Consider the following 19,350-nt stretch of genomic DNA (forward strand, 5'->3'; position numbering starts at 1 on the left):
AAAAAAAAAAAAAAAAAAAAAAATCCCTGGGCACTTATAGAGGATGAAGAATAGCTGCTAGGTATTAGAAGCTCTTCCCATCCTTAGTGCAACGAAGATCTGAGACACATAGGGACCATGACGATAGCACAGTGGTAGGAGGACAGAAGGCGGGGACAAAATAAACTCAGGCTTCTCCCTGTAGCATAACATGCTTTAATAGACCCACAGTGAGGCCTGATAAAAGCATAAAAGCAGAATGATTACATAAAACACACAAAAAATTACCCACAAAAGATCTAACTAAGTCATCTAGCTTCACTTGCTCTCAGTCGACTTAGGATCATTAATTTTGGAGTCTCATGGCTAGGTAACACGTTACGTTTCCCTCTGACTTCGGTGTACATGCACCTCTGTCTTGTAGGTTATGCTAATAGTTGCCTGGGTTGCTTCTTATGGACCTGAGGCTGCATTTGCTGAGAACACTAACTGTTCACTTGGGCCTGCAGACATCCGATGGGAGACTAAAATGGAGCAAAAGACGTGACATCTGTAGTATGGCTGTTCTCTTTGCTTTCTTAACTGCTAAGTCAGATTCTGCTCAGCTCTACGTGGAGACTTGTTGATTATTATTTGAGTATTGTTATTTCCTGGGCTACATCACAGGATTAATTTGGCCCGTTGCCCACTGGAGCTGGTATCTGTTTCTTTTACCCCACTCTTGTGCTGTTTTAGAAGCTTAAACACTAAAAATCCTACAGCCCCATGGTAAGGCCAGGCCACTTACAAAAGGCAATGACACCAGGTATAAGAATAACACAGTGGTTCCTAAGCAAAGTCGATTGCCTGTTGGCTCACCAAGTACAAGGCTAAGATTGGAATGCTGTATGCAAGGTGATGGAGCTAGATACCCAAAGATTCAGTGGCTTCTAGGGTGCACTGACCATATTTTGGAATTTTGCTCTTGGTCAATAAAAATTACCAGACTTTGTCCCATGCCTAGAAATCAATGAAATCCTGCTGTTTTGTTTGTTCTGTGAGCAGCATCTTGGTCACTCTCTGAATAGATTGCTCCTGTTGTCAGGCAAAGCCCCAACTTTCTTTAAGCCCCCTTTCTCCTCCTCCAATAGAACTTGTGTATGTGTCCTCAGTTGCTGCCCTCAGTCTCAGTTCTACTGTCTCTGGGTCAAAAGATCCTATTGTCCAATATCAGATCCAGGTGGGTCTTTGAGTTGCATAAATGGTTCTTGAACTCTCTCAGTTCCAAGAAACAGTGGCTCAAACTTGCAAACCTTCTGCATAACCCTCCCAGAGTGCTAGGATTACTTCGGTGTGCTCTGAATTTGTATTTTTAATAAGCATCATTTTCATTATTTAGAAAATTGCTGAGCTTTATATCATGGAAAATCTAAACAATATTTTAAGATAAGGAGTGGTTTATTTTTCTTTCACATAAAGAAGCTCCAAAGCAAGCAAGATTTTTTTTTTTTTAGTTTTTTGAGACAGGGTCTCACTATGTAGTTGAGACTGACCTGGAACTCACCATGTAGCCTAGGCTGGTCTCGAACTCACAGCAATCCTCCTGCCTCAGCCTCCTGAGTGCTGGGATTACAAGCATGTGCCACCCAGCAAGCAAGATTGGTAATGAAGGAAGCTTCATTATGTGAGGAGCTGAGGGTCTTTCTAGCTCAGAGTTTCTCTTCCTTGAGGTGTCATTCACCTTGTGAAGAAGTTGCTGAAGATCCTTCCACTTCAAACATCTTCTACTCAGAAAGGAGAGAGACAATAGGTCTCTGCTGGCTAAGTCAATCCACTTAAACTTCACCCAACAACTTCCACTTATATTTCATTTATGGGAGTGTTACCAGATGTCCCACCTTTTCCTATCTGTAACAGAGGCGAGATATCAGAATTAGTAGGTCTTAAAAAATCTGTTTCTGTTGCTACCCACAGCAATACTGGGGATTCACTGGTAAGAAATAGGACAAAATGGGTATTGAATAACCAACTTGTGGTTTCTGACACACCCACAATTCAGGCTATATTAGTAATTACATGATGTATCTGGATTCCAGTCGTTCATTATCTATCTACCTATCTATCCATCTATTTTCTGTATTCCAATTCTTTTGAATTTGCTTCCTAAAAGTCTTCCAAAGAAATCAGTCTACTTCATCATGACACCTTAATTAATAATCTACCCTTGTCCCCCAGCACACACAGTACAGTCCACACCCCTCAGTGTAATTCTTGGTACTCTGTTCTCTGTACCACAGTGAGAGTGACATTGTCAGATTACAGATTTGATGGTGATAGTCAAAGAGATTCTCTTTTGCTCTTAGGATAGAGAAAAATTTCCTAGAGTGATGTCCTAAATCTTGCTCTCCCGGCTTTTTAATGTCAGAGAACATTATCTTTGTATTCTCAGCAAGGATCATCAAATCTCCTTTTCCTCCTTTCCATTCATTAATTTATTTAACATAGTCCTTAATTTTAGTCTCCTCAAAGACTTCTGATAATGTAGTAAAAACCAACAAGAGAATAAGGTTTAGGGAGTTGCAAACAGTTCAGTCCATGGATGTATGGCCGGTAGATGAAGAAATCCTGGGGGAGTATCAAGTTCAGGAAAACTACAGGCTAGCAGTCAAGGAGAACAGCAGGTCCCTTGTTTTATAAAAAACAGAGAAACAGCTATACCTGTGGATTTAGCACTGCTATGTTGGTGCTAAAACAGAATAGTGGGGTAGTTGCAATAGGAATCATATAACCTCAAAGTCTAAAATATTTTGCTACATGACCCCTTAAAGAAAGACCAAGCACCTACATGAAGAATGCTCTCGGCTTAGTTGTATCCCTCCAAAAAACAGTCTGCTGAATCTCAGCCACTCGCACTGTCAGCTTCCTGTCTAGGACTAATGATCGTGTTGCTATTCTGTGAATGATATTTATTCAAAGTGACTAAGATGCTCTATTTCTTGGTTTTCCCTCACCCCTTCAGAACTAGAGGCTACCCCTCTTTTAATGTCAAAGTAACATAGCATTTACTACTTCTAAGAGGGATCCAGGGAAACTATGACCCTGAGCTGCACTCACTAAACCAGCCTTCTACATATCCTGTTTTGGCACATATGGTTTCAAAACAGCCTGAGCCACTCTGAGAAGCTCATCCAAAGATCAAGTGATGGGCAGGCAAAGTTTCAAGGCCAATCATGCTGGGTAACAGCTTTGTCCACTCAAAGAAAAGCAAGGACTAGAATGGAGGGATGTCTGCACGGAGGCTCACACATCAGGGTCTCAGCACAACAGGAGGGTTTTCCTAACCCTCTGCAGCGCTGGAATTCTCCCTGCTGTCCTTTTGTCTCCTGCCATGTCTCAGGGCTTGGCAGGTGTGCCAGCAGGTTTTAGGGCCTGATGCTGCTCTGATTTCTGGCTTTAAAAGTATAAAAGAAATTACAAAATGTAATTTTATTGAACCTGGGGTAGCAAGAGCCCCTAAAATAAAAGCATGGTGGATTTCATGGTAAATCTGTCTGGGACTTCACAGAGGTCACCTTTGTCTTTGAGACTGAAATACTATAGTAGCCTTAGCTTGTCTTTATATTGGTAGATTCTGAAACCCCAATTCTTCATTTTTACACAGCAATCAAGACAGTTCAACATAATGTAAAAGAATGCTTTTACCTTACTAATTTTAAAATAACACTTATCAAGATGTAATTTACATGCCATATCTTTCTCCCTTTTAGGATATTCAGAAAACCATCTCGTCTTCACCACTAATCACAGAATATTAGGTCAATGAAATTACCCTGTATGAGATTGTAAAGATGGATTGCACGTTTGTCTAAACTCTTAAACACTCAGTATAACGAGTAACTCCTAATGTACACTTTGGACTCTGGGTGACAACGAAGAATTCTTGCAGCTTTATCAGTCACAACAAATTTATCTTCTGGTGCAGGATGTTCATAATGGGGAAAGCTATTCACACAGGGGGCAGGAAGTAGATGGGAAATCACTACTTTGTGATCAGCTTCTCATTTGTGTTGTGAATTTAAACCTGCTCTAAAATCAGAGTTCATAGGAAAAAAAAACCAGTGAGAATATCCCTAGCTCTAATATTTAAAATATTTATTAATCAAGAAAAAGAATTATTTTTTTGTGATTCCAATCAGTATAAATGAATTATCTTCATGGACCTATATATTTAGATGGGAGAGATACAAGTTTTGTTAGCTTGAGATAACAAGGATTTTACTGAATGTGGTGCCAGGGACAAATGCCAGTGGAACTTGATTGCTACTGGCTACTAGTGATATTTTTAACAATTATGATATTGTTCTGAGTAATGTCCTTGTTACATATTAGGTATTTTCTATTCCAATTTCTACCGTTATTAGTGTGAGTGGTTTGAAGGAGCAGAAGGATTTTTCAGGAACATATGTGTTGTGTCATGATAGAACTTCCTCTATCTATAAAATATTCCAAATTAATTTTGTTTACACACATGCATACATGCACACACAGTGTGGGAACACATCCATGTATTTCTTTTTTTCCTGATGTTACTTGACATGGCACATGCTTTGAGATGTTGTGACTTAGGAGACATAATATGAACTAATTTGTTAGCAAAATATTTTTCATGTAACTTTTGCTGAATTCTATGACTAACAAGACAGGAACAAAAGCAGAGACTAAAGCTTTTACATTCTTGTTAGAGAATCAAATCTCTGTGGTTACTTTTCAGCTTGGTTCTGTCTGGAGAAAAGGAGGCACATATAAAACCACAGGGTGAATGACGAAGTTCTCCCACGTACTTACAAAAATTCACAAGAAATTGTACGTCTCGCATTCTTCCTTTTTCTACCAAAGAAGAAAGAGCTGAGTGTGATTCCATTTTAAAAGTCACCACTTTCAGTCCACTAAGTTATACTGAGACACAACGAGCTTCTCTGCACAGGAAGTGTCACAGGTCACAGGCGAACTTGTCCCATATCTGCCAACTGCATTTCCTGTTGGGGCAGATGCTCCACACAGGCCAATAACATTCTTTTGTCTCTTGAGCACAAGATAGGACAAAATTAAGATCAGGATTTGACACAGAACTGAGCATTTCATTAGCGGGAAGAGCTACCACTATGCTGTTTGCCAGCCTGCTTGGGGCAGCCGTCACCTCCATCTGCCTTGGTAAGGGTGTCCACAAGCACTGCTCAGCCTCTCCCACCCCTGAAGTTCACAGGGAGAGCAAACTGTTGGCTGAGAAAGCTGCTCAGAGGGAGAGATAACGGGCAATAGAACTAGAGTGCTGGGGTCTAAACTGTTCCATGCTTGATCCACCTATGCTTGTAAGTAAAGGATCGTCTTATTATCCCGACTCTCTTTCTTGCAGGAACCAGCATGGCCCAGAAAGTATCTCAAGCTCAAACTGCAGTTTCAGGGCTGGAGAAGGAGGCTGTGACCATGGACTGTGTGTATGAAACCAGTGATTCTGCTTATTCCTTATTCTGGTACAAACAACCAGCGAGTGGGGAAATGATTTTCCTTATTCGTCAGGACTCTTACAGTGAACACAATGCAACGGAGGGCCGGTATTCTCTGAGTTTTCAGAAGGCAGCCAGGTCCATCAGGCTCACCATCACAGCCTCCCAGCTCCTGGACTCAGCAGTGTACTTCTGTGCTCTGAGAGAGGGCACAGTGAGCAGAGGCCTGTAGGAGCTCTACAAAAACCTCAACAAGAGACAGGGCCCCAGGAGTGACTTCAGCCCAGACAGGGAGGAGCACAAGCATCATGACTGTATTCTAAACCATAAATTTTACAAGAGTTCAACAGTTAAAGTTCATTTATTTAGGATAAATAATTTTAATCAGAAAATCATTCCTTGATTCAGCTGATTTTAGTCAAGTGATTTTAGTGCTTGTACATTGCCCCTCAGAGCCTGTGTAAGACAATATCATAGTTGTCTGGAGTTACAAAAACCTTGTGCTTCAAAAAGGTTTATGTAAGCGCACAGCTACCCATTTTCTTATTCCTGTAGTACAATTGTGATGGCTCCTCTTAATTGTAATCAATTTGATTGGTTTAAGAAATACACATAAAGTTAGTAAAGCACATTTCTGGGTTTGTCTGGGTGGGTCACAAGGGTGTTACTTTGGGTGTTATATATGGATCGTAATACCATCCTATCTGGCACTATTTGTATGCTTTCCTTCCACTGTGAGCTGAGCAGTTTCCCAGCCACCCTGACCTGAGCTGTTTCCCCCACGACATCCTTACACCTTCTATGTTTCTGCCTTGGAGCATGCTGATCATAGATTGAAGTCCCTAAAACTATAAGTCAAATTAAACTTCTCTTCATTTAGGTTTGGGTGTCAGTAACTGTCCCAGGATGGGAAAGCTAATACAGAAATTTGGCACCAGAGAAGCCGAGCCATTGCTGTGACTGTCTCTGACCATATGGCTTAAGAGTGGGAAATGGTTTATGAAGGAGGTTGGAGATGCAGGCTGGAGCAACTTGGAATGCTGTAAGCAGTCCTGATGGGTGATTCTGGTTGGTTCTCAGAAAACAATAATGCTGACAGGAATGTAGACAGTAAAGGCTGGGTTCAGGAGGTTTCTTTTGGGAGGACTCCGCTGGCAACTGTGTGTGCGTGTTATACTCTTGCAAAATATAAGTCTACATTTCCCCATGTGCTAAGACCTTGTGGGAAACTGAAATCAAGGCGTCATTCTCAGCTTTGAGACTCTGTGTGCAATTTCTCTATCCCATTCTCGTTCCCCTCACCAAGTGCTGTTAAGACTTCAGAGAACTGAGTACCGCTATGATGTGAATATAGGTTTGTCCCCACTAGAACTCATGTTGAGGCTTGGCTTTCAATGTGACAGTGATGGGAGATGGTGCCTTTTAGACATTCAGAGCACTGGGCCTGGGCTTGATTAACATTCTCCTTAGAGGACTGTGTCAGGAGCAATTCTACATAACTTTGGGGAAAAATTATGATTAGGGCCTAGTTTTCCTGTCTACAGGCCAGCTGCAGACGTGTTGAGACATAATTCTGTCTTTGCTTCCTGTCACAGCTAAAACTTCAAGGGTCCCAGATGCTGTGACACTCCACAGCAGGAATGCACCAGCTGGAGACATCCTGGGAGGAACCAAATCTTCATCTGCATAGTTCCTTATTGTTCTAGGATTTCCACTGACCCCTGAGTCACCTGTTGCATTTGTTTTCTTCTGATGTACTGAATAAAGTTGTGGTAAGCTTGGGGGATTAGTCTTTGCTGCTCAGAGCAGCGTTGATCAGGCCCAAAGCTCAGCTTCTCCTCAAAGTCTCATTTTTCCTATCTTTCCAGAATAATGAATTAATTCTCCCTGTGCTGTCGTGGCTCACGGGAGACTAGGACTTACTGCAGAGGTTCTAGTAACATCCCCTTTCCCTGTTCCCTACAAGACTGGGGTTGCTCTTTCCATAGTGAAGTAGACTGGACTTGATCTCTCTAGAATGAGTTGGGTTTCATGAGCTGGAATAAGTAACCAAGCGTGGGCTGTTGCGAAGCAAATTGGGCTTCCTCAAAATCCTCTCTTGCTTCCTCATTGGACAAGCTCTGCCTTGGATAAAGTTTCCTCTATGAAGTGAAATGACTGGGATGAGTGAGCAAAGAGGGATAACTCAGGTTGTGGACTGGAGGAGAGGAGAGAACTTTCTATGCAGATGGACCCTTTCTACCCACAGGAACCTCAATGACAGGTACAAGGAAAACGTCTCATACTATTCCACAGAAAAGTTGTGCCAGGGAGTATTTGGGAATTTAGAGATCTCTGCATGGAGAAAATGCTGTATGTAATTATTAAATATTATCCAAATTATAGTTGTGAATCTATAGAACAGATGTTTAGTGCTTTCTTCATTGAGTACTATTTGATTCTGTTTATCTACCTTCTCAAGCTATTTTACAATAGTCTCTCTTATGAAACATTTTTCTCTCTATAGTATCTTTTACATGCTGTAAACTGTCATCTGAAAACATTAAATGAAAAATTCCAGAAATGGAGAATTCATAAGATTCACATTCCATGACATCTTGAGCACTGTGATGAAATCTTGAATCAGTCCTTTATTCAGTATATCCATAGTGACAACTACTCATTTCTCAGTCCTTAGCCTTTTTTTTTGTAGTCAGTTTAGGGCTAGTTTTACAGCCCTAACTCAAACTGGACATGTTACAACTGCAATGCACAAGCATTTAGGTAAAATGGAAAAGGCACCTTTGTGGGTAGAAGACTTGAACATGCAACTTGTTCTATTAGATGGCAAAGTATTACACCAGAAAACATCATGCCTGCCTTATACACAAATGTTCCCATAGGACTGTATGTATAAGAAAAGTATGCATAGAGTTCAGTGCTCTCTGTGTTAAGTGCAGATTTTAGGAAATATTTTTTGTGAATTAGCATGACTGATACTGAGGGTGACAAGGCTCGGTGAAATATTTAAAAAACCCACCAGTGGGCGCTGCTTTCTCATACATGGCTCACATTTGCAGTTGGCGGGTGATTCTACAGCCTTATCTTTGTAATCACAAGTCAGCCTACCACAGGGGCTCTTGCCTCTGACTAAGATGTTTCTAGAAGATCCCGGTAGAGTTGAGCCCTTTAAGATTTTGTGTAATGCAAGGAATGAGGACCATTTCCCTTTACCAACATGTCTCCTGTCACCTGCTCAGTATTTCTGATTCTCCTGATGTTCGGTAAGTAATATTTGATCATTAACATTAATTAATTTTCTTACAATTGTGATAATCTTTGTCCTTCTTCCAAACATAAACAAATATGTTGCTGTTCTTGTTCTTCTCGGTGACCCAAACAGAAGACTCAGTGACCCAAAGAGAAGACTCAGTGACCCAAATGGAAGGCCGTGTTACTCTCACCGAGGGAGACCCTCTGATACTGAACTGCACTTACCAGACGATTTATCCAGGTCCTGTCCTTTTCTGGTATGTCCAGTATGTTGACAGAGGCCCTCGGCTCCTCCTGAAGAGTGCAACAGAAAACCAGCGGGCAGAGAATCAAGGGTTTGAGGCCACGCTTGTCAAGAGCCCCAGCTCCTTCCACCTGCAGAAACCCTCACTTCAGCTGGCGGATTCTGCCCTGTACTATTGTGCCCTGGGGACACAGTGAGGGGAGCTGTAGGGGGAGCCTAACATAAATCCAGAGGGTGCAGGAGGCTGAGCAGAGCAGCCCTGGAAGGGGAAGGTTGTTTCCTTCTCTACCTAGGCAATATTCAATCAGTTTCCCCAACAGCATAAGCCATTCTCAGGCCGAGTTTCTAGAAAACTTGGAGGTCCCAAGTTACTCTGGAGTAAAATGGGGTGGAGGATGCATTAAACAGATCTCAGGTTTTGATCACCAGAAGTTTTAGTGTTTAGCTAGGAAGGCTTCTCTCTCCTTCAGACTTGAAAATCTCTCACAGCAAATGTTTCCAGGAAAACCATGGCATACATAGGGTTATTTTCTACCAAGATGACCTATGGTGTTTTGTGATTTGAAATCTCCAGGGATTGTGTGTTCTTCATGCAAACATTTATGAGCCATGAAAGAGACACAGAGTCTGTCTTAATTATCCTGCTTCAGCCTCTACAACAAAGTTAGACTCTGCCTCTCCTTAGGCTCTGCTGGAGAATGTTCAAGCCAACTCCCCACCAACCTTTCACTTCTTGAAACTGCTCGGGAAACAGCTGTAGGAGGATCCTCAGTCTGAGACACTGAAGGACAGCTCTCTCTGGGGCTCTCACTACACAGGTGGTGAGAGTCAGAGCAGTTGGGAAAAGCTGTGTTACTGAGTCCTTCTTTATGCCCAGGGTCCTCTGCTATCATCCTGACTTAAATGACAACCACCTGGGGTTCAGCTTGAGGTTTTTTTGAGAATTCATTTGAAATAGGAGAAAGAAGACCAGGGACTCTGGCCATCTCAATTATCTTAATAAAATGTTAGTTTAAACTCAAATACCCAATAGTCTTAGATATTTCTCTGTAAAACAAGAAAGATCTGAATAAAAAGACCATAGATGCCTCTCACAAGGAAGACCCATTTTTGTCTGCCATTTACTGGCAAGGGAGAAAAATGGAAAAATCTAATCCTGTGTCTCTAAACTCCAAAATTAACCTGTAGCAGCACATAGACAATCAAATGTCTCACTTGAACACTGGTCAAACTGTAGACCACAGAATAAATCCCAAGTTCTAATATGAAACAATGGAGATTTTTCTTTGAATTTTATCATCAGTTTTCATTTTATTTATTTTTAATTGAGTTTATTGGTACATTTTAGGTACATAGTACAGTTACATTCACTACTGGGTTCTTATTCCTTTACTTGACAGGTCTTGGTTCTCATTTTTTCCCTTTGTCCCTGCCCTCCCTTCATCCCCTCCTCCCCTCCCCATTTATAAACACTTTATTTACATTTTTTTCTTTTTCTCATATTTTTTCATTTCCCTTATTACCTTTCCCCTACTCTTCCCACTTTCCCTCCACCTTTAGCCCTTTTCTTCCTATTTCACATGGTCAATTATCTCATTAGGATCTTATGTACTATTATAGTTTTCACACCACTGTATCATAGGTTTTTATAAATGTAGTTGCTCTGTGGGCTGAGGATTTAATTAAAATGCAAGGAAAGATAACAGGATTTTCCCCCCTTTGCTGTTTTTTTTTTTTCTTACCCAAATCCACGTCTCCTTCCTCTTGGAAGTGTAGTAGTAGTCCACAGTAATTAACACCCTGTGATCTGAATTACCCAGCTTCATCTGCTTGTTGGCATTTTGCTTGATTTAGCTTTTGTATAGATCTTTGGGTGGAAAAGAGAGTGGTTGAATCTTTCTTTACTCCTCACCTGCTGAAAAGAAACGGTTCTGACACTGACTGCATCCCATGAGAAATCTCTCTTCTACAGCGCCAGCTTCTCATGAGTCTGTCTTTACCCTTTCCCCCTTCGGATTGAGGGTCTTCATGATTCTCCACTCTCAGTAGGCATTGCTGAGTGCTTCAGCATCCTTCGCTGGTTCCCTGACCCCACTCACCCCTTTCAATATGACTTTCTTTGAATTCTCTTCATTTTCCTGGCTGGGCAATGCCTTTTCTTTCTTATCTGCACCCTGAATGGTGCAGGTGAGAGCGACTTCTTGTTCTTGTTCCTGTTCACCTATGGGTCTCTCATTATTCTCTTTGCGTCCTTGTCCTCAGCTACTTCTGTCTTATAGAATTTTTAATTGGATTTTGTCTCTCTTTGTGCTGTGATCCCGACTCTTACTTTCCTCACCCACATGGCCCTGGCATGTTCTCTACTGTGATACAAGATCTCAAATGCTGCGGAATTGCATAGGCCTTGTCCACCCTGCATCTACTTTGCACACTTCCATGGCTGATAAGGTGCATTTCCAAGGGATGTGTGTCTAGATGAGTATGTCTTAATACTATTAATTGCTTCTGGCAGCAGCTTTTCCCTATTCCTCTCTAGCAATCACAGAAAACAGATTTTTTCAATGTTATGAGCCTGATGTTTTCTAGTATGTATGCACATATATTATATACATTATATATACACTATATGCATATATCCTATTATATTATAGAATAATATATGTTGGAATACATTAGAGCATATTAGAATGTATAAAAGTATATCTACTTATATATTCTCATAGGTACATGTGGGATATATTGGTAGGTGTATACTTTAAATTATAAGAAATTGTTAAATTAAATTTAACAATAAACAAGAAATAAGTAATTATAACACTATAATCTATAATCAAAACATCCATAATCAAAACATCCCTAATCAAAACACTTTAATAAATTCCATAGACAGACTGCTTGGTACCTCTGAAAATATTGTAACATAAATGAGACAGCTGTTTCCTTTCTAAAAATCTTGTTTAATAAAAATATCCTAATGCTGTGAGTTGTACTCCAAATCCTAGCCAAAATGACTCCATCTTGCAGCAAGCCTATGCCAGGTGCTGAGGCTCAGTGTCACAACATAGCACAAGGTCATCCACCATCAAGGATAAATAGAGCTTGCTGAAACTGTCAACGTTTCTTTATTAGAATGGCTGTGAACAGAGTACACAATTTCCCAAGGGTCCTTCTTACTTTTGATCTTGCTTTTCTGTTTTAAATTGTGCCCTATAAAACTAGTAGCCTAGCACAAGGTGTTTGGCATCATTGCTGGTGCTGCAGCCTGTAAATCTCCATTGTTCTGTAAGCCTTAATAAACACATTCACTCACCAAGCCAGAGTTGAGTTGTCCTTTACACAGTGGGCTCTTTCTCACATCAGAGGCAGACATTGCTCTTACATCTTTCCAGTACATTCGTGAAACATCAGTTACCCAGTATTCTCAGATATAAAAGGAGGTGGGTGGAACAGTGGATTAGTGCATATAATTTTTGGAGGTTGAGAAGTCACACAGTTTTCTGTCTGCAACTGGTAACCCAAGAAAATTGGTTAGGTAGGTGTTGTCCCAAGACCCAAGAACCATGAGTGAAATGTCTAAGGGCAATGGGAGATAGATGTTCCAGCTCAACTAGGGAGAGTGGAACCAGCCTTGCTCTAACTTCAGTTCTATTCAGGTCCCCCATGGATTGTATGAGGCTCACCCATATTGGGAAAGGCGGGTCTTCTCTACTCAGCTTATGGATTCATATGCTCATTCCTTCCAGAAGGGCCCTCACAGAGAGCCGGAAGTAATGGTTTACCAGCTCTCAGGGTATCTCTTAGCCTAGTCAACCTAACACATAAAATTAACCATAATAGCCTCCTATCTGGAGAAACTCAGACCAAACAACAACAAGAACAAGAACACTTTATTATTTTACTATCTATGGCTCTTAACTCATACCAAAAATGTGAAATATATTATGGAATAATAATAACCAAAATTTTTTGATTAAATTTCTTAGGCACTATTATATACCCAGCGTATGTCCCAGTACTTGACTACTTCAATTCTGCCTTGTGGTTAAGTCCTACTATCATTTTGAAAGAAAACAGAATTAGCAAGTCCTGTGTGGTTAATCTTAGAAGAGAAATTTGAAACTTTCATTGATGTAAAATACAGCTGTCTTCACAGTTGCACAGGTTGGAGGGAGAGAAAAGAAAGGGGAAGGGAAAAGGGATTTAAAAGGAATTTATGTGGCTCGAGGATAACCTGCACTGGTCCGCCTTCTGCTTTCCTGGAAAGGATGACTTTACCTCATTTGATGAGACTATTTCACGTTTTTGTTGTTGTTGTTTGTTTGCTTGCTTTTGTGTTTGCAGTCTAAAAAAAAAAGGAATTAAATTATGTGTTTGGTATATGTGTCAACTCCCCACAAATAATGTTATCATTATATAATGCAAATATGTACTAATAAAAACTAAAACTAAACATGCACACATACACACAACAGTTTTCTGGGTTTAAATATGAGGATATTCTTTTCTGATGCTCCCCTAGACTTTGATTAGTACAGTTGAGATATTTCTCTTTGGAGAAGCCTTTCCCCTTCCTCCTCACAATTCCAAGGATTGCCAGAAGATGTTTCTCTGCTAATCCAGGAATAAACTTTCTCTCTTCTCTCCCCACCAGGCTCGACCCAGATTCTCAGCAGGTCTTGGTGGGGGAGGGGCTTCTTGCACAGAGGCTGTGGAACACTCAGTCTGGGTGTGGCAGGGTCCTCAGTGGAGCTGATTGGCTGCAGGACAAAAGCAGTTCTAGAAAGTAGTCCTGACCCTACCCTCCAGAGGTGAAATACATCTACCTGTCACAATCAGGCAAAGCATCATGAAGAGGCTCTTGGGATCTCTGCTCTGGCTTTTGTGCACTCAGGTTTGCTGTAAGTTGGACTGTCCCAAATTTGAGAAAACTGAAAGTATTTTGCTTCAAAAGAGGAGGGGGAAAGGAGCTCACAAATCTTGCAAACTTTCTTCCCTCTCATGATCTATGGGGGCATTTTCAGGGATGTGTAGGTGCAGTAGTGACATCACCTGTGACTGTTTCTCCATTCCTACTCAGGTGTGACAGGGGTGCAGGTGGAGCAGAGTCCTCCAGCCCTCATCCTCCAGGAGGGAGCCAGTTCCACGTTGTGGTGCAATTTTTCTTCCACTGCGCAAAACATTCAGTGGTTTCGCCAAGATCCCGGGAGACGCCTCGTCAACCTGTTCTACATTCCTTCAGGGACAAAGCAGAATGGAAGATTAGAGGCCACGACAGTCCCTAAGGAACGCCACAGCTCATTGCACATCTCCTCTTCGCAGCCCACAGACTCAGCCACTTATTTCTGTGCCATGGCCCACAGTGCTCCCCAGGCACCTGCAGCTGCTACACAAACCCTCAGCTGGACTAGCCCCGTGCCAGCCACAAGCACAGCTGTAGCATTTCTAACCTACGTGGATAAAGCTTCAAGCGCACATACTTTTGGGCCCTATAGGTTAGAGACTATGGGTTTTATCTTCCCTTCTCAAATTATAAATCCCACATTGCAGAAATCTAATTTAGAAGGGTAGTTTCTGACAAGAGGGCTGAATCAGACTACACTGTGCAGGCTTTCCAAAAAAGTAAAAATCAAAACTAATAATAATTTTTAAAAAACATGCCATTTGGATAAAGTAGTTACTGGCAGTGATGCAGATTAGCTGGGTGTCTCAAGCACATTTGGGTCTGCATCCCCACGGCACATGTCCCTGTGTGGAAGGGCAAAGTATTTGCAGCTTATCCATCCAGGGCAACAGAGAAAAGGAAAAGCGCACTGGATGCTCATAGATGATGAAGAGATGTGGTGGGAAATGTTAAAGGGTATGTTCCATCCAGCTAAGACGCATTCACAGTCTTGCAGCTTGCTGTGTGGGCTCGGACCTGATGTGCTCCATAGAGCAGCCCCTGGATGCTGGAGGAGACTACAAGGTCGACTTGCCTTACAGTATCGCTCAAGTCTTCTGTTTCCTTACAGTTATTCTGTGCAGTTTTCCTATTACTGACACTGAAATGCTGAAATCTCAGGTTTTGCTGATGTATTTTGGGCACTGTTGTTAGGTGAATATATAACCGTTGTGTTTTCCTAATTGATTGGCTCTTTTGTATTATTATAAATAGTCCCCATTTATATCTAGTTACTTTTTTGTCTCAAAGTATGTATGTTTTGTCCAGTGATAGTAAAAAATTCCACTGTGCTATTGTTAACATGATATAACTTTTTCTACCCATTTAATTTATTTATATCTGCTATAAATTGCATCTGGAATGTTCTTGAAATAATCATATGTCAAAGGCTTAGTCTCCAGCTTAGCACAATGGGAAAACAGGGCCTCGTGGGAGAACTTGGTTCACAGGGGATATAACCTTGAGAGGGATGGTGTGACCCTAGGTTCTTCTCTTTACTTCCTGGATGCCATGAAGTGAGCAGCTTCCTCTGTCCTTCACACCCCTCATGGTGTACAGCCTCATAACAGGCAGAGCAATGAGGTTGGTCTGCCATGGACCAAAATCTACAGAACTATGAGGAAAACTAAACTTAAATTTATTGTCACAGGTATTTTGTTATAGTGAGAGAAAACAGGCTAACACAACACAGGACTCATAATGTCAAAAAAGATTAAGTTTTGTATTCCTTAACTTCATAAATTCTAATTTCTATTAAGAAAGCAGGGTTATTTTTAAATGGGACAAGTTTGTAATAAATTTTGGCTATGCAAAATAAAAAATCAGTTTTCTCAAAGTCTCACTTTCTTATCACTCAGGATAATGTAAGGGATGCTAAGAGTAATGGAGAGGCATTGTCAGTGGATAGATCTACACCATTGTCACCATTTCCTGAGAACACTTTTCTCATTGACTATGCCTTGTACCATTTTGAAATTTAATTGAACGTGTATATGTGAACTTATTTTTATAACTCCTTCTTTTTAATTTGCTACAATATCTTTCTGAACTACATGTCTTATTTTTACCAATACCAGATTCATTGTGTTACTGTTCTTTATAATAACCCTTGGTCGGATGAATTATCTAATACTGTTTGTTTGGGTTACTAAATATATTTGCATTTCGATAAAAATTATAGACTCAGTTCATTAATTTATACAAAACAGAATTTTGATTGATCTTTAATTTATAAAGGAATTTGGGAAAATTAAAGCTAGTATATCTTCTAATTCATCAGCATGAACTATCTTTCTGATAATTAAGCTTTTAGGAACTTTTGTCACCATCTCTTTTAACTTTTTTCAGCAGAGGCCTTAGACATTTTAAGAAAACAAAACAGTGAGCAGTAATTAAGAGAAACTATTTGAAATACATACAATTTTAAAAGTATTTTTGTATATAAAATGTAAAGAGATCTTACAACTCAATAAATGACAATAAATTTTAAAATGAACAAAATATTTGTTCATACACTTCATAAAAGAAAATATACTAACAAAATATAACCTATGAGAGAAATCCAGCCATTCACTTATTTTTAAGTTTTTTTGAAGTTCAATGAAAGCAAACCAATGTCATTTGTCTAGTAATGGCTTCTTTCATGTTGCAGTGTCAGGGCTTAGGAGTTGAAAAGAGTATGAATGATACTGAAAGCTAAAGACATTTACTATTCTACCCTGTGTGGAAAAACTGTTTGAACATATGCTATATAATAGTTATAAGGGAATTGCAAATAAATACCACAATAAGCTTCCACAGAACACCCATTATGTTGGCAAAACATGACACTATCAAGTATTGACAAAGGAAGAGAACCACTATTTAAGTTAGAGTCTATGTAAAGGCATGTTCTCTTCAATGTCCACTGTTCTCTTCATGTTCTCTTCAAATCCCACTGATCTGACTGGGATATAGGGGAAGGAGATCATGTAGTCTGAGAGCCACTGTCTACCTATAAAGGTACCCTGGGTCATGTGTGATGCCTACTTCACATTTCAGAGGCCCTGTTTTCTCCTGGTAAGGCCAGCACAGGATTTCTATGCTCTCTGGGTACCTCCAAGTGCTTGTGGTAATAGTGAAAGATGGACAAAAACCCAGGAGTTCCACAGGAAATAGCATCCTGCTGCAGAGGTCCTGCTGAGAAGCACATTAGCAGGTCCCAGACAAAAGGGAAGCAGCTGTGATTAATATTAGAACAATTAACTCAAAATAAAATGTCCTTCTATCTCATCTGGAAAAAGTTACCAGGAGCAACATTTTTCTAATACATTCTCAGTCTTCAATTTTTACCTTAAAATAGATTATATAGAACGTGTTTAAAATTGTTGAAAATTAAAGATGCTCACAGCACAAACTTGTGTCCAGGTATCAAGAATCATGATGAGCCTCATTTCCTTGGGCATTCTCTTAGGTTTTGGGTCAGTTAGAATCAGAGAAAACCAAAAGTTATTTAGACTAAGAAATAATAAGGATCAGACCTCATGCAAATGCTGATGCTGAATGAGGGGTCTCTGCAAAGCCAGTATCTTTCCATTTGGTATTAAGCCTGAGTTGACTGGGTGAAATGCAGCTCGACTCAACTTTGGGAGAGATGGGGGATCAGGACAAGCCCTTTGAGAATTTGTTAATCACAAGGACTTAGTGGGACTCATGAGGATAACTGGAACCTAAAGGGACAAACTGAAATTGGTCTGTCCCTTCAGCTTTCTTTGGGGGATGACCTGTAGGAGAAGCAGAGCTGCCTGCCATTGTGCTACACATGAACTTGGCCCAGGACAAAGAGAAACTGAAAGAAACGTGGTGGGGCATGAAGGAGCTGTGAACCAACAGTCTGAGGATCTGGCAGGCCAAGCAAGTAGCTGCACAGTAGAGAGCTCGCTTAGCGTCATGCACAAGGACCTGGGTTTGTTCCTCCACATTGAGAAAAGAATTTTAAAAAGGTTGAGTTGGCCTATCAGCAGCAACATAAGTGAGCTGCCCCCGTGCCTGGAACTTTGAACCTTCAGAGTAAATACGATTTCCATTACAGCCACCTGGCAAATCTCACACAGTTTCTCTGACAACCAATCCTGACCCCATACAATACAGCATATTCTGAGAAGTATATTTCCAGATAGTCAAGTTGAGTCACTTCAAATCCATCACGTCAACCTGACATCCATATGCACCTGTGACAACACATAGCGTTCAAAGCAAAACAAGACTGAGCTCATTCTTCCTGCTAATGTGATGCAGCCATTGTTCCCTCAACCAAAATCATACTAACACTCTCACCCAAAGAGGCTACAAAGCCTCTTGTCCGTCACATCCTCATTGGTATCCTGTACCACAAGTTCTGAGATTAAAGGAGACATAAGAACAGCTCTCATTGGCAGTTTTTGCTACCACGTGATGTTCATATCAAAATGAAAAATAAATGACATAACTATTGTAGTTCTTGTTTCTTTTTCTTTTTTTTTTTTAATTTTCATACCGGGTATAGAACTTGGGTCCTTGTGCTTTTGAGGCAGGCAGTAGAACCACTGAGCTAAATCTCCAGCTCTGTAGCTCTTGTTTCTATGCCATAATTATAGTTGGCAGCTATTTTTTCTAATATGCTCCAGTTAAAGTAAATATCTTAGTTGGAAGCTAGCAACTCCACTCACTTACACACTAGATTTTTTTTGTAAGAGAAGCTCCTTAGTCTGCCATAATGTTGAATGAAGAGTTCCATTAGTCCACCACTATAGTTTCAGCAGATATATTCCTAGCATAGAAGAAAAAGTCCATATTCTGGTATCTATTTAAAGAAAAACACCACAAAAAGAAACAAAATACTAAGCTGGCAACAGGCAGAAAAATGTCATTGGAGACCCTGTAGTTAGGTTTTAGTTTCCAGCCCAGTATATGACACAGGCCTGAGGAAAAAATGAAAACAAAACTAAAAGAACTAAGAGAGAAAGCGGGGAGCCAGGATGACCAATGCCGATGCAACTAACAAAGGCACTGGCCAGTTCAAGGCACCAATTTTTATTGGTAATCAATTGAGGTGAAGGTGAGCTACCTGCAAGAGGAGAATGACACGTGGTTTTTTAATGGAAATGATTGTAAAGGCTCTTAAAGGACAAGACCAAAAGCATTCTTGAATTAGGAACAAAATAGACAGAATATATGGTTGTAATTAGAACATTGCTCTTCTAGTAAGATTTTAGTTGTGGGGATGGAATTTGGGTGTGAGTTACTCTGACCCCGGCATGGAGGCTTCTGCCAGACTCACTTCTATAAGCAAGCCGATTGTGGGGTTTGCACTTCACAGCCTGCTTTGGGCATAATCGATATTACAGTCTCCCAGAGGTCATTATATTAATCAGCTTTCTCACTGCTGAGACATGAAGCCCAACATGACACATTTTTTTTTTTTTTTTTTTTTT

The 19,350-nt window shown here is 40.5% G+C and overlaps 1 long non-coding RNA gene and 3 gene segments (V, D, J or C); 3 read left to right on the forward strand and 1 right to left on the reverse strand.

The window, feature by feature from the left end:
- LOC104871736 overlaps positions 1 to 1,777 on the reverse strand; it is a 3,589-nt gene extending 1,812 nt beyond the window's left edge. Inside the window, exon 1 of the long non-coding RNA XR_782957.1 lies at positions 1,700 to 1,777. This is a non-coding gene — a long non-coding RNA (uncharacterized LOC104871736). The remainder of the gene's footprint in view (positions 1 to 1,699) is intronic.
- Positions 1,778 to 5,120: 3,343 nt separating this feature from the next.
- LOC117286570 lies at positions 5,121 to 5,694 on the forward strand. The segment is given in 2 exon segments: positions 5,121 to 5,169; positions 5,372 to 5,694. Coding segments are annotated over 2 exon segments (372 nt in total).
- Positions 5,695 to 8,807: 3,113 nt separating this feature from the next.
- On the forward strand, positions 8,808 to 9,155 carry LOC117286571. The segment is given in 1 exon segment: positions 8,808 to 9,155. A coding segment is annotated over 1 exon segment (348 nt).
- A 4,619-nt stretch (positions 9,156 to 13,774) lies between these two features.
- Positions 13,775 to 14,832, forward strand: LOC104871739. The segment is given in 2 exon segments: positions 13,775 to 13,856; positions 14,036 to 14,832. Coding segments are annotated over 2 exon segments (543 nt in total).
- The last annotated feature ends 4,518 nt before the right edge of the window (positions 14,833 to 19,350 follow it).

The sequence above is a fragment of the Fukomys damarensis genome, unplaced genomic scaffold (genome assembly GCF_012274545.1).
Source record: "Fukomys damarensis isolate Sample0158 unplaced genomic scaffold, DMR_v1.0_HiC HiC_scaffold_17, whole genome shotgun sequence".
NCBI lineage: Eukaryota > Metazoa > Chordata > Mammalia > Rodentia > Bathyergidae > Fukomys > Fukomys damarensis.